General features: G+C 31.9%; 1 protein-coding gene across 1 annotated transcript; it reads left to right on the top strand.

Annotated features, from left to right (window-relative positions):
* Positions 1–6,708: 6,708 nt before the first annotated feature.
* LOC146139082 (calcium/calmodulin-dependent protein kinase kinase 2-like) lies at positions 6,709–25,230 on the top strand. The gene is made up of 12 exons (XM_083392367.1): positions 6,709–6,921; positions 8,619–8,744; positions 12,823–12,924; positions 13,484–13,535; positions 14,251–14,360; positions 16,750–16,808; positions 17,170–17,258; positions 17,684–17,757; positions 18,989–19,108; positions 20,024–20,157; positions 21,336–21,546; positions 22,573–25,230. The coding sequence occupies exons 1-12, from the start codon at positions 6,778–6,780 to the stop codon at positions 22,648–22,650; spliced, it is 1,299 nt and encodes a 432-aa protein (XP_083248493.1). The 5' UTR covers positions 6,709–6,777; the 3' UTR covers positions 22,651–25,230.
* Positions 25,231–25,465: the final 235 nt, after the last annotated feature.

Genomic DNA, 25,465 nt, shown 5'->3' with positions numbered 1-25,465 from the left:
AACAAACGCTTCCATTTATTCACAAACGAGCAATACACATCGGCCAAGCTGGTCAAAGACTTGCTTCAACGGAACACTGTGTGCACTGGGGTCTGCAAACAAGTACGCAGTGGTCTTCCTTTGTGCTTTATTGGGCAAAAACTTGAAAATAACGGCGCGATTTACCACGCAAGCGACCAATTAAAAGCAGTTAAGTGGAAAGGAGAAGGGGAAGATGTTATTGTTCTTTCGTCTTCTGCAAATAGAAACTGGGATGAACTGAAGCGCGGTGGTCTGGGTGTTCAGAAGTTGCAGCGGCGCCCACAAGTGGTGACTGATGCCACTAACAATTGTGTTATTCCCTGTCGAAAAGACATTGCATACATGTGCGAAGGCACTTCTTTCCGGTGTTTTGATTGGTGGAAAAAAGCTTTTTACCAAATATTTTCTCTAGCAGTTGTCAACACTCATGTTGCATTTAACATCAAACAGAAATCTAAAAATCTGCAAACTTTACCGTTTACAGAATATGTTTCGAAAATAATCCACTGTCTTGCAGCTGATCAAATGTCAGTGTCCGTTTCACGATCTATACCCCAATCCTGCCGTTTTCAGGGGCGCCACTTTCCGACTCACCTCACTAAAAAAGACAAGGTTCCCCGTAAAGGTTTTTGCGAAGTTTGTCATGCGCAGGAAAAGTTTAAGGCCAGCCTTGAGAAGCGTAAAATAAAGCGAGGTGTGCGAACGAGGTGCTGGTGTGACAAGTGTTGTGTGTTTCTTTGCCCTGTTAAATGCTTCAAAGCTTACCACACAATACAGAACTATGAAACCCCTTTGGAATATAAAGGTGTGAAATCACAACCACATTCTGATAATGAAGTTGGCTAAACACAGTTTTTACGATATTTTTATATTTAACAATAGTGAAAATAATATTTATAAATAAAATAATTGCATTTGGTTTCTATAGACTTGGTGCTAGAAGTTTATTTTCTGCAAAATAAATATATAATAAAAAAATAGGTTTTTAGGATCATAAAAATGCTTCTTCTTTTAGCATTTTTACATATTACCTACGTAGCTTACGAAGAATTTATGCTAATCTGCTTGTTCCTTAACTGCCAACCTTATTGTCTGTTTAATTGTACTTTTTAAATTTACATATTCACTTTTTTAAATATTTTGTCAAAAGTTTTATTATGTTACTTTATTTCATTCTTTATGCTTAGAGTTTTTGTAAACCATTTTTATATTTTTGTTATTTTCAAATAGCTTACACGCAATACAAACTATCACGACATCTTTGTAAAGCTCAGTTGAGTTGCATTGCTGCAAAACTATTTTTATAAATTTCTAGACTTTACTAAACTTTTCAGGATCTAGTAATCACACAAGATTTTAAATCATGGAAATTTTAACTTAGAATTACTCTAAAGATGTACAGAAGGCTCCTCAGTTCAAATTCACACGACATCGGCCATGACTATTTCTTACAATCCCTCGAGGAAATTCCAGTCTTACCTCCCAACTATGAAGGGCCACCTCCGTGCAAAAAACAGAGATGGAATGTTTATCACCATACGCAAATAACACATGGAAATCACCAAGTTACAACCACACATTTACACAATCATCCTGCTACTCAGATTTGTCAAAAGGGGCGTGTCAGCCCCACCCACATTCCAGTTTCTAAAAGCAACAAATCTACTAAACCAGTGAACGTTTCCAGTGACAGCAAAGAAGATTGGGGGGATAACCCCACTATCAAACCTCAAGAAATTCCATTTCTTTGTGAGCCTGGAGTTAATATTCCCAACTCCAAGCACACAACACCTTACGATGTGTTTTGTGTGTTTTTTTCAGATATGTTTTTTAAACTGATTTGTCGCAATACAAACCAGTTCGCTTCCCGTCTTAAACGCTCTTCAGCAGTTTATGTTTCAAAGCACAGTAAGACGAATAGTTGGTCCAAAGTTACAACAACTGAACTGAAATCCTTCCTTGCAATTCTATTTCGAATGGGTTTTGTCAGAAAGCCTCAAATCAATCTTTACTGGAGCAATGATGAGGTTTTCCAGGAACGATTTTCTCCACGTTTAATGACCTACGAGAGATTTAAAGCTATTTTGAAGATGCTCTACTTTGCGGAAACTGATCGCGTAAATAACAGTGGACCTTTGTTTGAAATAAAGCCTATTGTAGATCACTTTCAAGAAAGGTTTAAAATGGTAATTTCGCCTAAGAAAAAGGCCTATGTTCATGACAATTTGGTGGATTTCAGTGGATTTGAAAACCCAACAAAGGTACAAGGTAAAGACTGGGGAGTTAATATACTAGAGTTACAGGAAAGTGACAGTGACTATTGCTTTGATTTCAACGTCACCTTTTCACATACAGAAGCTAACAATAGCAATCAAGTTTTTGAAGTAATGAAGGACCATCTCCATAAAGGCTATCATTTATATATGGATGATAACCACACGTCACCAGATTTGTTCAGTTGTCTGTGGAAAACTGGAACTCATGCTGTGGGATTGTGCGACAGAAACCTGCTACCAACAAAATTTAACAGACAGAAACTCAAAAAAGGAGACACTGTAGCCTTTCGTAAGGACGAACTACTCGCTCTTAAGTGGAAAGACCAAAAAGACCAGGTATTTCTGTCCACGGTTCACGATAACAGCTCAAAAGTTGTGGAGGTTTATTGCAGATACGGCACTATGAAGCGAAATAAACCCTCTTTGGTGCAAGATTACTCGACACACATTCCTAAACATCGCAACGATGATTTGCTGACGTACCAATTGTTTTTTCCAAAGACACTAAAATGGTGGAAAAAGTTGTTCTTTCACTTGGTAAATTTGGGAATGGAAAATTCATTTAAGGCATACAACGTCATTGCGTCTAAAAACGGCCAAGCAAAAATGGTAATGTTAGATTTTATAATCAACATTACAGAGTCGCTTAGTCATACCGTTGAAGAAGAAATAAAACGATCTCATTTCAGAAAACCTAAAAAGCTCAAAAGACACAGATTGCAGGTTTTTATATTTTTATCTTTTTTAATTTTTAATAACTTTAGCAAAATGTCTTTATAGGCTGGGTTTAAAAGGGAAATACACAAAAATATATAGTATGTTTACTTTTAAATAGCTGTTAATATTCATGTCTTGACAAGCTGGTAAGTATATTTGTAGAAGTGATTTATTTAATTAAGTGTTTTAAAATTAAAAAAAATTAAATGCCTAATTTTGGCAGGTAAAAATGCCTGGAGGTAGTTAGCCAAGATCAAAACTATTGAGTTATTTTTTATATATGTTGTCTTTAATTGTAAGTGCTTTATATTTATAAATCCGAACATTCTTAGTATAATTTTTTATTAATTTAAACAACTACACAGGATTCATGAATATAGCAATAGCCTTTGTGTTTTTTCCCTAGGGTGAGCATTATGCGATCAAAAACCCTCGTCGAATGTGCTTAGTTTGCAGTCGTCAAGAGTCGTTTCGCATGAAGAAGCAGGGTCGTGGTCGAACGAGCAAGAAAAGTACAAACTTCTGCTGCGAAACGTGCAACGTACCACTCTGTCTTGTACCTTGTTTTGAGTATTACCACACTGTTAAGGATTATGCTAGGCCACCAGAATATAAGCAATAATCATTGTTTCTCTTTATACTACCGATTACAGTTTTGGTTTTGTGTAGAAGAGCTGCTTTTTACATCACTGCCATATTATGTGCTATCAAACAACTCGTAATATAATTAATTGCTTTTTTATTATTATAAAAACGTTGCTAATGTCAATATTTTTTACAAAATGAATTGCCATATGATACATCCTTATTTTGCCGCTGATTTTATGTTAACTTCTACCTAATGTCAAAGGGATAATAAGAAGTGTAAATTGGCCTATTGTCTTCCCAATACAGCACTTAACTGCCTTTCCTTTTTTTACTTGTTCAATTGTTTATTTACCACTAAGTAACCCCAAAAATATAATCCAAAAAAATGTTTTTATTAGTATGCTTTCAAATTGCGTGCAAATATAACCTTTTATTGTGTTTTACAATTTTAATACTTAAGACCTTGTATACAATTGTTGCATCGCAAATAATTCAAAATTTTACAGAGCAGCAATATTGCTCATATTATTAACTGAAAAACCAAAAGCTAGTCCGCAAATAATTTCTGGCAGATTATTTCAACGTCAAAATAAACTTAATTACGTAAATTTTTTTCGAAAAACAAATAATTTTCATCCCACCATAAAATCAAACACATTGCATAGACATTGATCTCACCTTTCCAATGATGCCTCGCTTGCTATAAATTTGTTGGGGAGTAAGGGTTTAATTCGGCAAAAACCGATATTAATATTCATGACATATCGCGATAATATTTGAAAGTCTCTAGTACCCTCATTAAAAATCACAATCGAAAGAAACTTTCACACGTTCATTTTTAAAGGCGTAGTTTGTCAAAGAACAAAAAAAATTTTTAAAACTTTAAAATTTTTTAATTTTTTTTGTTCTTTGACAAACTACGCCTTTAAAAATGAACGTGTGAAAGTTTCTTTCGATTGTGATTTTTAATGAGGGTACTAGAGACTTTCAAAGATTATCGCGATATGTCATGAATATTAATATCGGTTTTCGCCGAATTAAACCCTTACTCCCCAACAAATTTATAGCAAGCGAGGCATCATTGGAAAGGTTTAATCCTGCGCTACTCAAAAACATGAGTTTCAACCTGGGATGAAATTTTTAATTTATTTTTTATGGCGAATATTAATATTTTTTTGAATATTAATTTTTTTTTTCAAAATCTAAGAAACATAGTCCATTCTCAAGACGGTGGTAAAATTTTGTTTGAAAAAAATATACGTAATTAAGTTTATTTTGACGTTGAAATAATTTGCCAGAAATTATTTTCTGACTAGCTTTTGGTAACTGAAAAGCTTTACTCTGTCTGTTGTATTGTCAAAAAAACACACACTTTTGTATCTACAGTATTATTCTGGCGTCAATTACCTCTTTTGTTTAATAAAAGGCATAAACATATTTTTAATAAATTGTATGGCGAATTGCTTTTAGAACATTTGTGGATTTAGTTTTTGTTGCATTGTATTTAAACTTTTTTTTTTATTAAGTCTTAGTTTGGATTACAACTACGATTGCACAATGAACAGTTAGTATTAAAAAAAGTATAGCTTATCTATTTTAAATAACAATTTAGGTAAACGTTACACACAGTAGGCATTTGTTACTTAGTACAATTAATTTCACTAAAATGTGTGCTTTCAATCAATTAAATTGTTTTTCCAATTGCAGCCTTCCAGTTCACCTAGCGGCTGATACTAAAATATATTATACCCGCTAGATGGCAATAGAGCTCTTGTAAAACGTAAACATCAAATTTTGTCAAATACACACTTCAGCGTTGCACGAATTCCGCTGCTTGAAAACTTTGTATTAATCTAAAAGATATGAGATAAACATCAGATCTTTTAAATTTGCTAAACATGAACTTCTTTAACCCTATGGTTGGATTTTTGACTTTGCACAAACAAGTTGTTTATAGCAATTATACAAAACACGAACTGGCACTTTCTGCGAAAAAGTTTGCAAAGTTCAGCCGGTTCGTTATTTGAGTCACGAAAGTAGCATCCTGGTCTGTAGGTTCGTCGTACCGCTTGAACTGAACATCCCACACCTGATTAAATGCAAGGTATCCAGACTTTCGTGTGGTTAACTTATCGCTAGACTGATGTAGTGCGTGAAATTGCCCTGAGGCTGTTTTGTTAAAATGTTGCGATTCACAAATAAATCTCAGGAGAGTAAAAAAAGTCGGAATTATAAAGACATCAATAAACCTAGGGTTAGCTATTCGTAAAAGGTAAGATGCAACATTTTAAGTAATATTTTCGAGTAAGCGGGTAGCACATAATGAAGAGATAATACTGAAGCATTGATTTGTTAAAAGTGAATTAGCCTTATCGTCATAAAATGTTGTGTGCCATTTTAGACAGTTAACTTAGTCTCCTTGCAGTAATACTTTATCTCCGATTTTAATTTTAGCCATTAAGTTTTAATATTTTCGAAAAAAAATTTGACAGTTTGGTTTTTATTAGATAGTAAAACTTTAGTAAACTGAAAAAAAGTTTTACTTAAATGTGGTTATCAAACTTTGCTGGTCACATACCGTCTGGTGTGTAGAAGTCCAGTGTTTTTTTAAAGTGTTTTGGGGGACCGTTCCCAAATTTTGGACTGCAACTTTTTGGTATTTAAATGACACACTTGCGGTCTCTTAAAACTACTTAGCGGTCACCCAAACCAAACCTTAAAAAAACCCTGTCTAGGACTGTCGCTGCACACAACTTAGTCTATATGAAACCATTTTGCTCCGATAACTTATGTTCATTAAAGCTGAAATGTGAATAAATCCCAGAACTTATACACAACTTGTAGATTATTATTGGTCAATTTAATGCGGTAAATAGATATTTTAACTTATGACAGTAACAATAGTAATACGCTAGCTTTACTTTTTCCTAATTCCACAGTGCCATTTAGACAGATGTTCAATACTTAGTATGTGTAAAGTTGCCTTGTTCATAATTTATAAACTTAGCCATTATAGTTGTTACCATATATCTTTATCAAAGTATCAACATTTTTCAATAGTTTAAATATCACAATCAACTAATTCTTGTTTCTTGCATAGATGTACCCCTAGTGCCAATTTCTTTAGTTCAATGTTCTTCTGCCATAAAAACTGAGTCAATTTTTCACCGGAAATATGTCGGGCCTCATCAAAGTCGCGCACCATCAGTTGGTCGATGATGTCGCAAAAAAACTTCAAAAAGCCAAACTTGGATCGCGGAGTGATTCTGGAATGCTGGACCCAGATAATTTGCAAAACGACAGCGACTCTGAAATTAAGGTACTTTGTTAATCTGTAGCCACGTATTTCGTACTTTAACTTAAATACATATTGTTTAAGCGCTATTGTATATATATAAGCAATCTTTCACTAACATTAATAAGTTTTAAAGCTTCTTAACCGATACATTAAAATCAGGAGGTAATTCTTTTGTAAATAAAACCTGTATAAAAGTTTGCTGTATTAATGATTTTCTGGGTAAAATGTTTGAATTAAGTTAATAGCATTAAACAAAATCATAAAAGAGTGATAAAACTGCAGAGAGAACCATTACAAAAACTTTTTTTTATTAATCAGATAATTTTTTTAACTTGTTAATAACAGCTCATTTCCTTTGATAAAGAATATTTTTTGATCATTAAAACACATGAATTGGTTGTTAAAGATTTATTGTTTGAAATGCCAAAATAAACTTTAAGTTTAGACGTATAATGGAGTATGTGTGCAAAAATGTAGACTAAATCTAAAATGACGAACAAATTATTATTATGTTTTGTGTTTTGTCCTTAAATCAATCGTCAGTAAAATCCATTGAATGACAACAACAAAAGTCAAACCGAAATAACATTTTGACGTGTTACTAAGTTAAACTTAATTCTTGTTGAGTCATTGACACATTAATGAACTTTAAGTTTATTATAAGGTCAATAATTTACAAAATGCCAGTTAAATCCTACGGGAAATAACTTTGCTAAGTTACAACTTACTCTTATCGAACAATTTTAAAGCATAATCATAGAGTCACCAGAGTGTGAAACAGTATAGAGCAGTGTTTTGCTATTTGACAATTTAAATGGGGCGATACAGAGCTTTTCAGGAGTTAGTTTGGACTATTAGCTGATATTATATAGTTATTTATTGTAAAAAAGTAGTCAGGTATTTGTTGATTAATTTTACAGTGTATTTAAATGTAATTTGTTATGTTATGATTGTACTCCTAAGCATTAATAATAAAATGTCCTAAGCATAATGGCTGGAGGTTGTAGTTAGACATAGAATGAATATCAAAGCCCGTACAGAAGTAGGGAGCATTTTGTGGACGTTTCAAATATATCTTAAGATTATGGCTGGAGGTTTAGTTAGACGTAGAATGAATATCAAAGCTCATACAGAAGTAGGGAGCATTTTGTGGACGTTTCAAATATATCTTAAGATTATGGCTGGAGGTTTAGTTAGACGTAGAATGAATATCAAAGCTCATACAGAAGTAGGGAGCATTTTGTGGACGTTTCAAATATATCTTAAGATTATGGCTGGAGGTTGTAGTTAGACGTAGAATGAATATCAAAGCTCATACAGAAGTAGGGAGCATTTTTGTAAGTTATGAATAACTCTTTGATTTAAAACATAGAAAGAATATTACCTCATTTTATTTAGGTTGATTATTCCTACTAGGTCCTGATTCGTAATTTTTCTACAAAAGTGTTAATTGAAATATTTTTGTCGATTTAAACATGAGAGATCATTAAATCGAGTTTTCGTAGACATAATATTACCACAACTTTTCTAAATTATTTCATTATTTTTAGAAAAGGGGTTAACTATCAAAATATGTTTTACAATGCTTAAAAGTTGTCCTAAATTATTATTTTTACACTAAGGGTGATAGAAATTTATAGACTCTACCTCTTCATAACAATACCAAAAAATTCATAACAATATCAAAAAAGTAAACCTGTTCACCAATGATGTTAAAGGTTCGTGAAACGGACAGCGGTACTTCAAGTCCAACTCATCGCATCAAGCCAAGCTCAATTCCAACTCGAAAACTCTTGGATAACGCAACCCACATTTCCAACCAGATTCAACGACAAAACACAGAGGTTTCTACATTTAAATATTTACTGTTTCCTAAAACTGTTTTATAAATTCTATTGCAAAAGCCTATAAACCTGTGTTTGTATAATAAAGATAGTGGTTTTGTCTCACCTAATACTGAGGTGTATTTTTGACTTGATTTAAGTTTTTCCTTATGATTTTGTTCACTTTTGCATTTTAGTTAGTTTACCTATCCAAGTCTATTTATTAACAATTCAATAAGTTTGGCAAGTATTTTATTTTATGCTTTAAAAGTTCAATGAAGAACTTTCATATTATTTTGCTTAATTAATACATACTTTTTGAAGTCACAAACACCGTTAAACTAGCTCTAGCAGTTACCAAGCACATCTAAGCCTTACTGAGGGCAACATCACACATTCGAGTTGAGATAATAAAAATGCCCCAAGTCTCTGTTTACATTTGGTCAATATTTAACAGGATTGCTGTACCTAGGGTCGTTTACTAGAAACCTAACCCCATACTTTTTACATATGGCTTCGGAGCTTTTCAAATATAGAGGTCCCTATGATTTGTATATTAAAAGTAAATTGTATGAGCCAGATAGTTCTGAACGATCCAGAGAGGTTAAAAAAGATCTTACACAACTTTATTAAAATTCAGAAACAGTCCTAGATTCTAATATAAACAATAATAAGAATATTAATAACTTTTTTCTATTAGTCGGGGACACAGCATTTCATTTTTGTTTTTGCCTATACTCATACCCTGAGAAAATGCTTTAGAGTAATGGATGTCTTTACAGTTGTGTAATGATGTTTTGTTGTTAAACATTCATGTTTACATCTGCTAAGTGGTTAGGTTTAACCACTAATTACCTGAGTGTTTAAACCCATCAACTGCATTAGGACAATTGCCAAAGTGGTCTGACAAACAGTATTTAGTTGAAAGTACTTACCATACATAGCATATTGATGCAATAATCTTGGAGCAATAGTGTGTTGAAGCAGTTGTAAGATTACCAAATTATTGTTGAAACAGCCCATTAAAGAAGATATAAAGGTTATTTGTGAAACATAATTAAAAAGATCCCACAAATTTATGTTAAAAAATAAAATGTTGAATTTAAAATTTTTTTTTACATGTTTCTTTTTTTAGATTAGATAAATATTTAGGATATTGCAGGTTCGGTTGTATTAAGACGTATTGGGAATATGAAAGCCCATACAGAAGTAGGTAGCATTTTGTTGAAAATGTATAAAAGAGATTTTCGTAACATTTAAAATGCTACCTACTTGTGCAATGGCTTACATATTCTGACTAGATAATTAAATTGTTAGAAAAACTTTACTGTTTTTTTGCTCCTACACGTTTTGTTAAAGTAATGAAAACTCATTAGTGGATTTTTAAGTTGTGCCATTTGAAATTGCAAAAAGGTATAATTTAAAGTTGTTCACCCTTGTATAAACTTAACCAGGTATTTTCTAAAATAAAATGTATGGCAAATATGGACGAGATGCACTTATAAGTGAGAAATATTAAGAAGGCAAGTTCACAGTTGAAGAGGGTTTATGTAGTCACTGTCAGCTTATTACGTTCAAAGTAGTGTGACTCGTTTTCCCATGGGTCCCTCGCTTGCGTTTGTAATCATGCTGTGGTGGACCCAGATGCGTTCTCCCAACCATTCAGAGTAAGAGATGCATCTGTCATGAATAATTCAACACATTTGTAAAACGTTTGGTGCGAAGACTTATTGGCACAATAGAAGCAAGGTCTGTCTGGATAGCTTACACATGGATTTATTTCAGGGTATTTTTTTTAAATAAGAGAATAAGCCTTGTCAGCACTATCACATGTTTTCATTACTGAATACTAAACCAAACTACTGAATCTAATCAAAACAAGTGTTGTTTGTTTACAAGAGTATTACTACAGAGAGTTATTCCAGTTTTTAGCTATTGTAAAGAAATACAGTCAGAAATAATACCTTGATGTAAGTTCTATGTTTGATAGTTGTGTGGTAAGTTCATAAGCTTAAAAAAAAACAATAGTTGGTATGATTTTTGTTTAAAAACAACTTTCTTTTGGCCATTATTCTCTTTTTATTATTGGCCTGCAAAAGCTTAAATATCAATAGAATAAGAACAAATCAAAGAATTTAAAAAAAAGAGAGACTTAGTCGTTATTGCACAGCAAGGTATTGATGTGAAAAATATTTTCTCTGCTCCATAAAACTTGAGATTGTATGTTGTTTGACGGAAAGCTAACGTTGTAAGTTAAAGCAGAATTGGTCGTTCAAAGTCGTTAATTTTCGTTTGTTTTACGACCGACCTGTGTAAATATTGCAGGAATGCCTTGATCAACTCTTGCTTGGAATATCTCTGCAGAAATTTTATTCTTGTTTTTTATTATGCCAGCAAAACTATAAAGTGGAAACATTTTGAGTGTGCTTCCAAAATATTACAGGCTACCTTTAACTCAGTTTCAATTTTAAAATCTCAAAATAAACAGTTTTATACAAACATCCTACAATTTCTTTGAGTACTACCAAAATAATATGCTTCAATATATATTGTTAAAAAACAAATTATTTCATTCTGGGTTGAAGTTCCCAACTGTTATTCAAGCTAGCTAAAACAAATGTTTAAATGTACTTTGTATTCTGTTTGCAATTTGAATATTTTTGTCCAGCATGGTGTCTCTTGTGTAATTATAATTCATTGTATTCTTGACATTTTGTCAATATTTGGGCAGATAGATTTTTTTTATTGATTTTCGGAAAGCGTTTAAATAATTTATGTGATATGAGTCCATTTTTAATGCTTGGGTTGTTCTGTCAGTCTGCACTAAATTAGTTTCTTATTTAAAATGAGGTTAGAGTTATGTCCTTTACAGATATTTGCACACAATGTTGTGTTTGTGAATTTTCTGCAAAATTGCTGCTGAAAGTTTTCAACAAGATGTGATTTGATAAAAATAGTGTAAATCCGTTGAAAAATATATTTTTTAAAATAGCACATAGCTCAGTTTAATTGAATTTATTTATGAGAAAATATTTGAAATACAGCAATATCAAATACCACTGGAATCTTTACCCAATTAAAAACAATCTGCCATTGCCATAAGTACAAGTACAGCTATAATTTTTTTGTTGATGCGTAGATTATAATAATGTGTTCATGTAGGCGTCTTTTAACATCGAAGCATTTCCTTGTCAAGGTTTATGTTGTAGGTGTGATGTGTACGTGAATCACATTTAAACTTCTTTGCACATTTCCTGCATGATAACCTACTGCATACATTTCTGACAGTTTGTGTAAAATACAGTGCTACTTACCTACAAGCAACTAATTTGTTGCTCAGGTTAAGAAAGTTAAAATAGACTGCATTTTAATCTTTGTAAATAAGCGGATTATTGTTTTTGTGTATCTACAAAATTGAAATTAGTAAAAAAATGAGGCTAGGTAGGATTATTAATTCTAATCACAGTCAGTTAATTTTAAGACAGTGTTTTTGTTTTGGTATTATTTGTATGATATTTATTATAATATGTAAGGATTGAAACTTTTTTCAAAAATCTATTTTTATTTCATTTCAGCTGTTTAATCTTCTGTATTAGTAGACTTACTATTGCAAAATGCAAAGTTTAGTGGTAAGTTACATTTGAGACAGTGCCCAAGTGGAGCTGTTTCAAAATATAATCTGTAAAAATAAGTAAAGACTATAGTGCTTCTTTTTTCTTAGCCAATTTCCAAAAGCTTCATAACAAAACCATAAACCATGACAAAATTAACATTGATATATATATATATATATAAATATATATATCCTGAGCTGAAACACTTGCACCACGGACAATAAAATGTTAAAGAAAGATTCTTGTCTTTGTATCCAAAGATCATAAAACTGTTTATTTATTATTATATCCTGTTTTTTTGTGTTTAAAACACGGTAATTTAATAAAAAGAAAAATACATTAGCAAAACTGTTTTTATAGAAATAAAAAATCGGTGTTTTATGATAAGTGATAATACAACTTATTGCCTAATTCAGTAGTAAGTTTTTAGTGGTTGTAGTTCTTCTGGAAACATTGTGGTTAAGGTTTTTTATATTTTTGTTCAGGAAGGAACAAAGTTGAACCAGTATTTGTTGAAGGATGACCTTGGTCACGGTTCATACGGAGTCGTCAAACTTGTTTATAACGAGGATGACAATAACCTCTACGTAAGTTAACTTTAAATAAAATATCACTTTATAACCGAACTTTGGCAGGTCATACAAGTTAATGTTAATATGGTGGCTTGTCTTGTTGTGAAAAAATGTGATGAATACTTCAAAATGAATTATAGATAAATATATTGTGTTGAGGTTTAAAATAAATGTTAAGACCCAAAACCACTGAAAAAAAAGTTTATGCTAATGTGTATAAATACTCATGTGAGTTCAAGATAACCTTTTAAATTAAAAAAACGTGAACAACAGCAATAAATTGTAAAGTCAATGACAAAAACTCCTCTTAAGTTAAGGTTAATATTCATGTTTGTCAAATACGATGAATACGTAGAAATAAAACATTATATAAATAAAGAGTAGAAACAATTCAAACTATAAAACTTGATTTAAAAAACGTGTCTATACTAACGACAAATTCATTATTTTTTAAACATCCCAAGGCCAATGAATAGAAAGTTCAGCTAAAGTTTAGTTTTTTATAATCCATTTTGCATTGTAATCTATTGTTGATTATTATCAAGTAATTCAGCCTCATTTGATTTTATTGCAGGCCATGAAAATCTATTCCAAGAAGAGATTGTTACGACAAGCTGGATTTGCAAGTAAGATATTTATTATATTTTTCAATTGTTTATTATACTTCCCAGAATAGAAAGGTTGTAAGGTCATGAATTTATTGAAAAAACAAACAGTTTGGCTCATTAACTATTACAATCCATGTTTTATTTTATGCCACATTTTTAGGTAACAATTAAAATCATAATGTTTGACGAAGAAAAGCATAAAGCAAGAATTTTTTTTTTACTTTTTATTCAAAATTACTTACAAATAAAAGTGTTGCAGCTAGAATTACTGAGTTTTATTTTCGGTAGGCCTCTCTGAAGGCATATTGTGCACATACAATATGTAATGCTATCCTTGCTTGATTACAGAATAAACATTGTGTATATGGATCTTTCAGTTGCTGTTTAATTTCGGAAAATAGTCATTTTGAATACAAAAGAAAGCATAAAGCTATACAAATGTGTGATGTTATCGTTGGTTAGTAAGATCTAGAAGCAGTTGATCACAGAATACACACTGTGTGTGTATGGACGTTTCAGTTGCTGTTTAATGTTATTTAACATTTTTGGAAAATAGTCATTTCCATTAACAAAAAAACCTAAAGCAAATATATTTTATTTACATTTTATTATCTGTAGAAATTTCCTTACAAATTATAGTGTTAAAAAACTACTCAGTAAAAAAAATTAAAATCCTTCAATTAATAGTGATCTCATTTCCACTGTAATGTAAACTTTTGTTCTATTTTTGCAGGAAGGCCTCCACGGGGGGGCAAAAAGGCCACAACCCCCCTAGACCGGGTTTACCAGGAAATTGCCTTGCTCAAGAAACTCAATCATCGGAACGTTGTCAAACTTGTCGAGGTAATTCATCATTTTCACCATTAGCCATTTTCATTTTATTACAGATTTTGTTAATTTTTTTGTTTAAAAACTTCATTAAACTAAATTTTGGTCTCTGTTACTATGACATTTTATAAACAAATGTATTTTTTTTTTAAATATTGTTAAAGTATTGTGTTTCCTTATAATAATTAAAAGCGTGGATGTTTTAACAATTTTTTTTTTAAATATATATAATATTTAAATTATTTACCATTGTAATATCTGTTTGTTTGATTGCTTTGTTGGTAATCCATTAAAACATTTTTTTTAATAAATGATCAGTTTTTTAATAAAGTTTCTTTAAAATCTTCACAATATTATTCTATTAAGTATTTCAGTTGGTCTACTGTGAGGCCCAAAATTCACAAAATAAACAATCTTTTATTTATAAAAGCAAACTGCTGGTTAATGGGCTCCAATTGTCTGCTCATTGAATTTGTCCGTCAATTCTCCGCAAAATTTTAAGAAAAGGACACAAAATTTGACGGAGTATGTTTTCTTAGACACACGGCTTGTTTGTACTGTGTCAGTCAGGTCTGCTTTGTGATTGATCTGGTTTGCGTGACCTGCTTACAATGACATTGTGATTTTTTACAATGTTTACAAACTAAATAAACCGGTGTGAACATTGTCCTGGTATAACATTCAACAGTAGTTTGTTTTGAAATAAACGGATTTCCTGCTTTTGTCAATTTTTTGCCAATTTGCTAGTTAAGATCCTACTGGTGTATTATATTCACAAAACTTTGACATTTTTTTCTATGTTTTGTTGTATTGGTTTATCCTCAGACTTGCAATTATCAAAAGTTTACATTTTTTAATGTATGCTAAGTATCATTTATTTAGTTTAAATGGGGACCATACTTTCATTGTTGTAATAATATTTGAAAAACAGTATATTTCCGCTAAGCATGAAAAAGTTGTTCTGAAAGGTTTTCTTCAAGCGGCTTGAGCCAAATAAGATTCACCCTTAGTGCTAAAGTTTTCACTTATCACTTTATATTTTTTTATTTAGTCAGTACGTTTATTATATGCCCTTTTAGAACCAACCAACCAATAGGCTTTTTGTATGCTTGAAAACATTCATTTTGTTTAAAACAGTTAATTGAGTAAAACTATTTTTTAGTACCAATCAACCTAATAAAAAAATCAATACACAGTTAGGTAAATATTGTACAGAAGTGCATATGTGTTAAGAAATATTGGTTTAAAACAATCAATAAAACCCATACAAAAGTGTTTAGCATTTTGTGAACGTTGCAATAAATATTTTATCTTTCTTTAATATTTCAGTTTTAAACACTTTGGTTTGAGTACAATTGACAAAATATTGTCACAAATGTTTTCATATTTGATAAACTCATTGTTTTACATATTTAGATTTGTTCTATTTCAACAGAACAATAGAGTAACTTCAACACATGGGATAAAATTATGGTGGCTGTTTTGTTTTAGGAGTAAAATAGTTACAATTCTGGTACCACTGTGATTGGTATTAAATATATCATGTACTGGTGCTGCAGCACTCCTTGGTACAATTTTTGTGTACAATAAAAAGTTTTTTTTAAACCATGTAGCACAGTTAATTTGCTTCATTAATCTAGTTTATTGTAACATACAGTTAATCACTCAGCAACAATATGAGCAAGTGTGCTACAAACTATTACTAATTTCTGTAGGTTGCGTACGACAAAAAAGGTTGTGAAACACTGATATAAGCCACTGTTGTGTCGCTGATTAAAAGATGACAAACTCCCTTGTGTCATTTCCACTTGTGTAAACGGAACAGGCCTGACAAGCGTACAAGTTCCCTTATTAAAGCTGTTAACTCACAACCTGAATTAAACAGGAAATTGGTGAAATTTTACCTGAGTAACAACACAAGCTTCCCTGTGGTTTAGTTTTAACTAAATATAAAGACAAGACATATATGCACTTTCTATCATAATTCCAAGCTTTTTTATTATATAAGTACATGTTAATTCTGCCGAATTTGCCTTTTAGAGAACAACGTCAATTTTCTATACTTCTAAAATAAGCAAAAAGATGAGACAAATTTAAAAACAGTTTTGTTAAAATCTAGTTTTGGTTCGCTGACCAATTTAATTTTTTATTGAGAGTATTACAGCACAAAACATTTAAAAGTATATGTTAAAAGTAAACTTTACACTTTATTGACACTTTTCATCCTTAAGTTTATTGTGATCAACCCTTTTGGAGTCGTACTGGCCATATAACGGCACATAAACATACTAATACTGTCAGGCATTGCTCCAATTGGAAAATTCTTTGTTTAATAGTCCACAGACATTATATAGTACACTTCAATTTGGTTCCAGCCTTAATTTATTTTACCTTGTTTCACCAGGTTTTAGATGACCCAGATGAAGACAGTCTCTACATGGTGTTTGAGCTCATGGAGAAAGGGTGCGTAAAGATGTAATTGTTAATTAGGTTTATTTTTGTCAAAGGAAGACCTGCAAATCATTATTGGATTTGGGTTACAAACTTACAAAATATGTATAACTGTAATAAAACTGATAACAAGTATTCAATTTGCTAAAAAGGGCTTTTTAGAAGCAAAAACTACAGGGCCTTCAACCAAACAGTGTTTTGATATGAACAAAACTGGACTTTTTAAAGCAGGCAATAAAAAATATTAACAAAGATTATTTATTAATAAAACTTCAGCCAAAAGCCAAATCAATTACAACGCTGTTACGAATTAGTTTAGTAACAGTAAAAAATAAACATATAGTTGCTTTTAAAGCTTTTTATTTCATTCCAGTGAGATTCTTGAAGTACCTACGAGTGATCCGTTGGATGAAAAAACTGCCAGGAGATATTTCAGAGATGTGGTTTTGGGACTTGAATATTGTGAGTATTTTGTGTCTAAGTTTAAGGTTATTGCATTCACTTTTTCAAGAATGTTTTTATTTTTCATCCATCCCTAATATCAAATCGATCATTTTTTTAGGCTCTTTAGAAAAAAAAATTATTTCACACCTTTGTAGCCAATATACATTTTGTGTCGATAAATAAGTGTTTTTGTCAATAAAAAAAGGACTTTTGTCGTTAAATTTTATATTTGAAAAATTTTACTTTTTTTATTCTTTTTAATTTGTATTTGACAAATAAAAAGCAAAATAACCTCACTTAAAAGATTTGTTTTAACTTAAGATTTTACTAGTTCTTAAAAAAAACATGTATTTCTATCAGAATAGGGTTACAGTCACCAATCAAAATTGTCCAGAGTCTGCAAAAACGTGTTGTTTCACTGACAGAGGTATTTTATGTTGCAGTGCATTTCCAGAAGATTATCCATCGAGATATTAAGCCTTCCAACCTCCTCCTGGACGATTCAAACCACGTCAAGGTTGGAATAACTTAAACTTGAAGTTAACTAGGCGTTTATGTTTGTGAGGTGGCATTGTATATAAACAAATTGTATTGAATACATCACAAGCTTTCGCGCAACCGTGCTAAAAAAAAGTTTGATTTCTGGCTAAGTTATGTTGCTTTGAGTAATGTGTAAAAATTTTGACTGAAAATCTTGTTTATTTCTCGAGTTATGGAACTGTTGCTTTTTGGCCCGATTTGAAATTTTGGAGGTTTGAATTTTTGAAGGAATATTAATAACTTATCCCCGAATAATTGGCAGTCGAGTCATATCTCATTTCAAAGAGTAGACTCGTAGCTATCACCCTATGTAAGTCACTTAGGGCACATTTTAATTACAAGGCTGAATATGACTGGATATTAATATTCATAAATGTTTCAACAAAAGTCTGATTGCTGTCTAGCTTAGGTTGCTTTGAGTAATGTGTAAAAAATTCTGATCGATATCTTGTTTACTTCCGGAGATATTACGCAAAGAATTTCGAGCTGCCAACTTCCCTTTGGTGCTCCATCAGGGTCAAATTAAGATAAACATTTTTCTATTTTGACCTGATGAAGCACGATTGTGCGAAATCTTGTTAAAATTTCAATACAATTTGTCTTTATACAGTGCTAACTGAATCCTATTTAGAGTTAAATAAAATGCGGCCATTCACAAAGTTATGTATGCGAGATCCCTTGTAACCAAAGCTCATATTAAAACTGTACCAAGCTAATTTGCTAAAATCAATAAAACTTGTAATCTATTACAACCTCCAACCATTATGCTCCAAAGTTTACTTAATTTGTAAAACAAAATCTCAAATTGGCAATAAGCAATGTATAATGTTTTTTGGTAACAAACTTCTAAATCTTAAGAATGTTAAAAATACATGTCAATTCACAATCGAAACCCTCTGTATTTAATTAATTTTAAATTCTGCTTGCTAGAAAGAAAATGGTCGCAAATTTACCCCTGTAAGTAAATCGTGTAAAGTCCTGATTCATTCTTGTTGAATATACTTCCAGAGCTGAATGAAATAGTTTCGATTTTAAAATGTTAAAAAACGTTTAATAAGAAAAAGGCCAACGTCTGGTGATCTTTCAGTCTTAATTAGAATAGATTTATTATTACATTCTCATATTTTACTAAAAACACAAAAAATACGCAAAACCTTTTGATTCTCACCTTAAACGCTTCAATGACCTTTCACCTAATTCCCTTTCAGATTGCTGACTTGGGTGTGAGTCAGCAGTTTTCCGGGGGTGACGCGGAGATGACGAGCACAGTTGGCACCCCCGCATTTATGCCACCAGAGGCGGTATCGGGCCACACCGACAAGTTTCTGGTTCGTAAAATTCTTTGAAATTTCTTGCCTTTTTGGAGTAAAAACGTTTACAATTTCCGCTCGAAAGTTAAGCTGTTTACGAATTGGACAATTATAGTTCAGGGGTTCTTCAACTTAGGTTCATGGACCCTTGGGGGGACGTGAACTAGTTTTAGGGGGTCCATGAAGGCCTAATTAAAAAGTAGTGGATAGTTAAAAAGTAATCTAAGTTTTAAAGAAAAAAATTATTTGGTCAAAAATAAAACGTTTTTGCACTGAATGTATTTATACTCTATTTTTCACTTTTACATTTTGGTCTGAAAACCAGCAGATTTCTGAAGTCTTTTTGTATTAGAAGTTTAGAACATCAGTTTATGACGTCATCTCTCAAAATTGCTTGCCTCCTGTGGTCCATGCGAGGCAAATATTTTTAAGTGGTCCGCGGTAAAAAAAGTTCAAGAACCTCTTTCCTAGTTTATAAAGATACTTTTAACAGAGGCATTCATTTTTTGAAAAAAAGCCTTTTAATAAACTTCCTGGTGTCCGATGCTTAACTTTTATCCCCAATATTTTGGGCAAAATTATCGCGATCCCATACCAAGTGACGTCATTACTATACTCAAACAAGCCAAATAGATTTACTGAAACGTTCAGGTAATTTTTTCAGGTTATCATGACTGATATTCCTATATTAATTTAGTTCCGATACAACCACTTGAACCACTTAGCATGGTGATCGGCTCCGATCCGGTATTATAAGTAGATTTAAATAGGCCACTTCGGAAATAACACTTTGTTCTTCAAATTGTGTTATTTTGATTAATCTCATACAAAATTTAAACTTTTTTGTTGCAATATTGTGTGTCTTATATATTTTATTACGTCATCAAATCATTGACGTCATCATGTGATAGAGTTACGTCATAATGTTTCCAGGGCAAACCGCTGGATATTTGGGCACTAGGTGTCACACTGTACAGTCTCGTGTACGGGGAACCACCGTTCAGAAGCGACAACATTCTGGAACTTCACAAGAAAATCTGCAGCGAACAAATCAACTTCCCCGACACGTAAATAACATTCTTTCACCTTTTCCTTAAAAAATCAAGTTAAATTTTGTGCAATTTAAAACGAAATGGCAATGTTTAGCAAGCTTAAACTTCAAAGTTTACTATTTAAATATGTAAACTATGTATCGTTCGTTTCATAATAATTAAGCCTAATAAGGTGAAACCAATTTTATTCACAAGAAAATCTGCAACGAGCAAATCAACTTCCCCGACAAATAAAAACAGTTATTTGACACCATTTCGTACTATTGGTCGGCTAAGCTTATAAACCAGTGATTCCCAAACTGTGTGCCTCGAGAGATTGTACGCAACATTTAAGGCTTAATACGCATTATAAAAGATGAATAATATTGAGACATTTACATATAGTTTGTCGTGTGCTAAGGGCGATTGTGAAATTACTCTATTGTTTGTCTGTTAAAAGTAAAAAAAATAGGTAAGATTTTTTTAGTGTGCCGCCAGCTAAAAAAGTTTGGGAACCATTGTTCTAAACCAGTGCTTGTCAACCTTTTTGGAACAGTACACACGTTTACTGACGAACTTGTGGAAATATATGTCGCTACTAAAGCATCCTCACTATCTGAATCAAATAGAATGTATTTTTTATCATATGACAAATTGCCGAGTCATGTATTTAGTTTAAACTTTATATTTGCTTATTTTTGGTTTTTAGTTTAATCTTTGTCATTGATGTGCAACCAGAATCGTTTGTTTTCCCCATTCGGATTGAGGCAGATTCTGTTATTTAAAATCAAATCCTGATTATAAATCACTAAATTCGTTTTTTAACCTTTCTCAAACCAAACACGGGAAGCTTAAATTGAGAGTCGAGGGATTTCAATTCGTATCGTAGAACAAAAGCAAACAAAAAAAATGTACAGTTCAACGAAATTTGCGAGTAAGGTTTTATTTCTTCAGATTTATCAATGTACAAAATTCGCGACAAATTACTAAATAAAGATTAAACTAAATACAGAACTGAAAATCAGTTTGTTTGGATGTTATAATGTGATAAGTTTATTTCGCTACTAAAAGCATCATCAGTATAGAATTTGAAATTTATCTTATAGCATCCAAACAAACTGATTTTAGAATTTTTAATTTCTGTGCTTAACTAGAATCGTTAACAATTCTGAATTCTGAAAATAAATTACTAAATTCGTTTTTTTCTCTCAAAGGCCAAATGTGACGTCAAGTTGCCAGGATCTTATCACAAAGATGTTGGAGAAAGACCCGGGGTCTAGAATCACCCTTGGTTCTATAAAGACCCACCCCTGGGTAACCGAGGGGGGTTTGCTTCCCTCAGAGAGCCAGAACTGCCACCTAGTGACCATTACTGACGAGGATGTGCGGCAGTGCGTGAAGAGAATTCCAAAACTAAACACCCTGGTGAGTTGACGTAATAAATACGACGTATAAAACACAAAATCATTTATTTTACAGAAATATATATTTCGTCCGATGAATAGGTATTAATTAGTTTCTGTACAAAATGCAAACAATACAAAAATAGTATTTTTTTGTTGCTGAAACAAAGAAATAAGCTTTTTTTGTAGATCTTACTGAAAAAGATTTAAAATATAATGGAAGATTATTATTTTGTTCAGGTTTTTGATAATTTTTAATGACTCTTTTTTTGATCATGTGATCAAACTAAAAAAGGGCAGTTTTTATATTATGCGCTGTGGGTCTCCGATAGTATCGTATATGTCCGATAATATCATATCGGATCCGATATATTGTGCCTAGTTGTAGTATCGGTTCTTGTTCGATACCAAGTGGTCGATACATAATTCACATTTGCGTGTTTACCATTGATTGAAATTAAACGCCTAAATTTTTCTTTATAGTTTGCCATCAACTTTTTTTTATTTTTTATTAAGACTTGTTTGGTTAATTTTTTTGGTCGCTGCCACACAAGGTTTAGTTTTGCAGGCTTCATAGCTGGGGCGAAAATAGAATAATCTTGTGATAATAAAAACGGGAATGCAGCTTATAACCCTAATAAGGTCAGCTGGTATCTGCTGCCAAAACTTCTTATAGCAGAAGAGCGATTTATCTATTGAATTGAACGAACAAGAATTGTTAATTATCTAAATTAAGTGTTTTTCTATCTCTCATGTGGTTTAACTAATTGGCTTTTCCTTCACTTTGTGTTTGTGCTCCAAGCAGTAAGGAGCTCCAGTCTTTGTATTATAACTTGTAGTTACAGTTGCTTACTGATTGCTAACTTAATATTAACATTACTATATTTACTTGTTTCATATAACATTGTTGTTTTATATTCTATTTTAATAAGTTGTCACATGTAACAGATAAAGACTTCTGTTTATTTACGATTAAACTGGATTAACAATTAAAAAAATGAAAAACTCTCGGTTTACCAAAATGTTGTTTTTTTTCGATACATTGAAGATCTTGGTCAAGTCGATGTTGCGACATCAAAGTTTCCGGAATCCCCTCGCGCAAAAAAAGACCGCCGGCAAAACATGACTCAGCACGGTGCAGAAGGTGTTTTAATGACGGTGCACTTTTGTGGGCTCTGTACGATATTCTAGTTTCTTAAGTTTCCAGCCTTATATTGCCCCAAGTCACTTTGTGTGCAAATGAAGAGGAAAGATAAAAAAAACAAAAGTCACGTTGTAATTTAGAGCATTTTAGAGTTTTTGTCCGGTTATATTAGAGCATTTCTTGTAAGGTGAACTCAAAACGTTTAGTATCCATCCTTGTCACTTTGAGATATAATATGATCATCACAGGTTTGTTTATAAAAACTATCAAAACCAACTTATGCAATGTCAGAAAAGAATTTAGAATGTAGACAATGTGCCTGCATCAAGGTTGACAAGAAATATAAATATTTGAATTGATTCGCGTTTTTACAAGTCTTTGAAAAAAACCATGTTGCCCAAAATAAATTTGAATATATTTTGTGTGCAGTTTAAATAGGTGGTTCAGAAATGTCATTTCAAACAAATGTTTAAACTATTTGTTTTCGTGTTGATGACATCGTTACTCTTTTGCTTAGAATTATGATCAAAACACGAGTAAAAAATCAAGTACAAATGGCAGGCGAAACGTTTGTCAAACCTCAATGTTGAATTCATATTTTTGAACGTTTCAAATTTTGTCACAAAAGGCATCTTACGAAAAACATCTCAAGTAAACAGATCGTGTTTTCCTTTCTATCTTAATTTTTAATGAGTTTTTTCTCTAGGTAAAGCTTAGGTACTCTATACCAGGGGTCGGCAACCTTTTTTGCACTACGGACCGGTTTAAAACTAAAATTTTGTCGCAGACCGGCCTTAAAAAAAACTAATGTTTAGGAAAGGAAATTTAATGCGAACTTTATGCTTGTTTAGCCGCAAAGAGGTTCTCCCATCTAGGAGTTGTTGAACTTGCTGAAACCCGCGGGCGGTATCCGGCCCGCCAATTTAACCCAGCCCGCGGCATATAATAATGTATGATCCCATTTTTCGCAATATAAAAACGAAAAAAATAATGGCAATATGAAAAAGTACGAACCGCAAACCGACACCTGAAATTTATTGGATAGACATACGTACAAGGCTTGGCAAAATTGTTTTTTTGACAACAAAAATCATTTTTTAACGTGGTTGATGTCAGAAAATCCATTAGGCTATTTTTTGTCATTTGTATAGATTCTAAAACTATGGAGTCTAATGTAGATAATATACATACGTTTTTTCGAAACCTTCCCTGCCTAATGGCACATAGTTTATAAACATTGTTTGCATGAAATTCTATTGCACTTTAAGGTGAGCACACTTAATATTGAAACCCATTATATTTTGGCCCATTTTTCGATATATTGTGCCATGGAGTAGTAGGCTACATTAAAACGAAGGTAAATGTGTTAAATATAAAAATGCATTCAATTATTTTTGACTTTTTACCAGGTTTTTACGTACAGTTCGTGTTTAAACAAAATTTGCCGGCCACTGCTCTAAAGTAGTAAAAAACTTAAAAAGATGCGGTAAAAAAGCTCGAGAGCGCTGTGTGTTTCAAAAACCACTCACCAGCTTTTGTTTCTTTCTATTTTCTCTCGCCTAACACAGATTAACAGATTAAAAGTGTTTTTCAAGCCATGGGTCGCGGCCTGAAGTTGGGTCACCGTTCGCTTAGGTAGTAGTTTATGGTTAGCTTTATTGAATAGTTTTAAACAAGATTTTCTTTAAAATTTGTGAAAATTATGCACGCATTTTGAAGACTTGCATCATATTAGTTAAATTTTAACTTAATGCTGATTCCTTACGTTTAGTTAACTTACAAAAAGTCCAGTTAAGAGAGTTTGATCATAATTGTTTCGCTGTCACACTTACGCCTAATATTTGGGTCCCCACGAAAAAATGTTGAGAAACACTGGTGTACAACCTCTAAGTACCATCAACTGCGCAGTAAATCATTCTCGATTAATACGATAAAAGCGAAGTCAGATTCAAACCGCCAATACTTTTGCAGTAATGCGCGATTCCCATGTTTGTAGTTTTTGGTCTTTGTGGGTGGATCACGTTATTTTTATTGAGCTAGACTATTTATAATCGTTTTACAAATGACTAAACAAACTTAAAACAACTAGGAATAAAATCAGAACAAATAGAAATGAAAAGTTGTTTAGCCATTATACACATCCTAATCAATTTTTCAATTTTACCTCTTATTATGTCAATAAATACTTTTAAAAATGGTTAAACTTGGTTAAGAAAGGTTTCCTGTGTAAAACAACAAAAAACAAAACAAAGCAATTAATCTAAGGATATAAAGACAAACTCTTCAAAGTTTTCATGCCTTATACATAGTGAATGTTTTGGGGTTTAAAAGATATTTTCTTTACAGAAAAGTTTTGTGTATTTAGATTTATCGTATTTTTCTGTTTTTTCTCGCAGTTTTTCGTGACATTAAAGCTCTTTATTCTTTCAACGTTGCACTTTTTGATCAAAAAGAACCTTTACTAACTTTCATTTTTCTCTTCATATTATAAAATAACTTGTTCTTGATGTTGTTTATATTAATGTGAAATAAAATGTTGCAATTGCTCTTACGAGAAGACGACAGGTTGTGAAAAGTATTTTGTTGATATATAGACAGAATAGGGGTGGTACTAAAAAAATCGAAATAGATATGAACTTATTTTTTGTTTGGTGTGTTTAGATCGTAACGATATAATCCTAATTAGTTGAATTAACCAATTACAATTATTTTACTAAAACAGACAATCTAGCAACACACTATGAAAGCATATAACGTTTATTATGCATTTTAACATTATTTTCTCTGGCAAGATGTG

The sequence above is a fragment of the Ascidiella aspersa genome, chromosome 6 (genome assembly GCF_963924565.1).
Source record: "Ascidiella aspersa chromosome 6, kaAscAspe10.2, whole genome shotgun sequence".
Taxonomy (NCBI): domain Eukaryota; kingdom Metazoa; phylum Chordata; class Ascidiacea; order Phlebobranchia; family Ascidiidae; genus Ascidiella; species Ascidiella aspersa.
This window is presented reverse-complemented; position numbering and strand designations above follow the sequence as displayed.

Bases quoted from the DNA above. Each gene is read 5' to 3' on its own strand.
- LOC146139082 (XM_083392367.1), top strand. From the start codon at position 6,778: ATGTCGGGCCTCATCAAAGTCGCGCACCATCAGTTGGTCGATGATGTC. The intron at 12,925-13,483 runs GTAAGTTAACTT...ATTTTATTGCAG, and splicing joins AGGATGACAATAACCTCTAC to GCCATGAAAATCTATTCCAA. The intron at 17,758-18,988 runs GTTGGAATAACT...ATTCCCTTTCAG, and splicing joins ACGATTCAAACCACGTCAAG to ATTGCTGACTTGGGTGTGAG.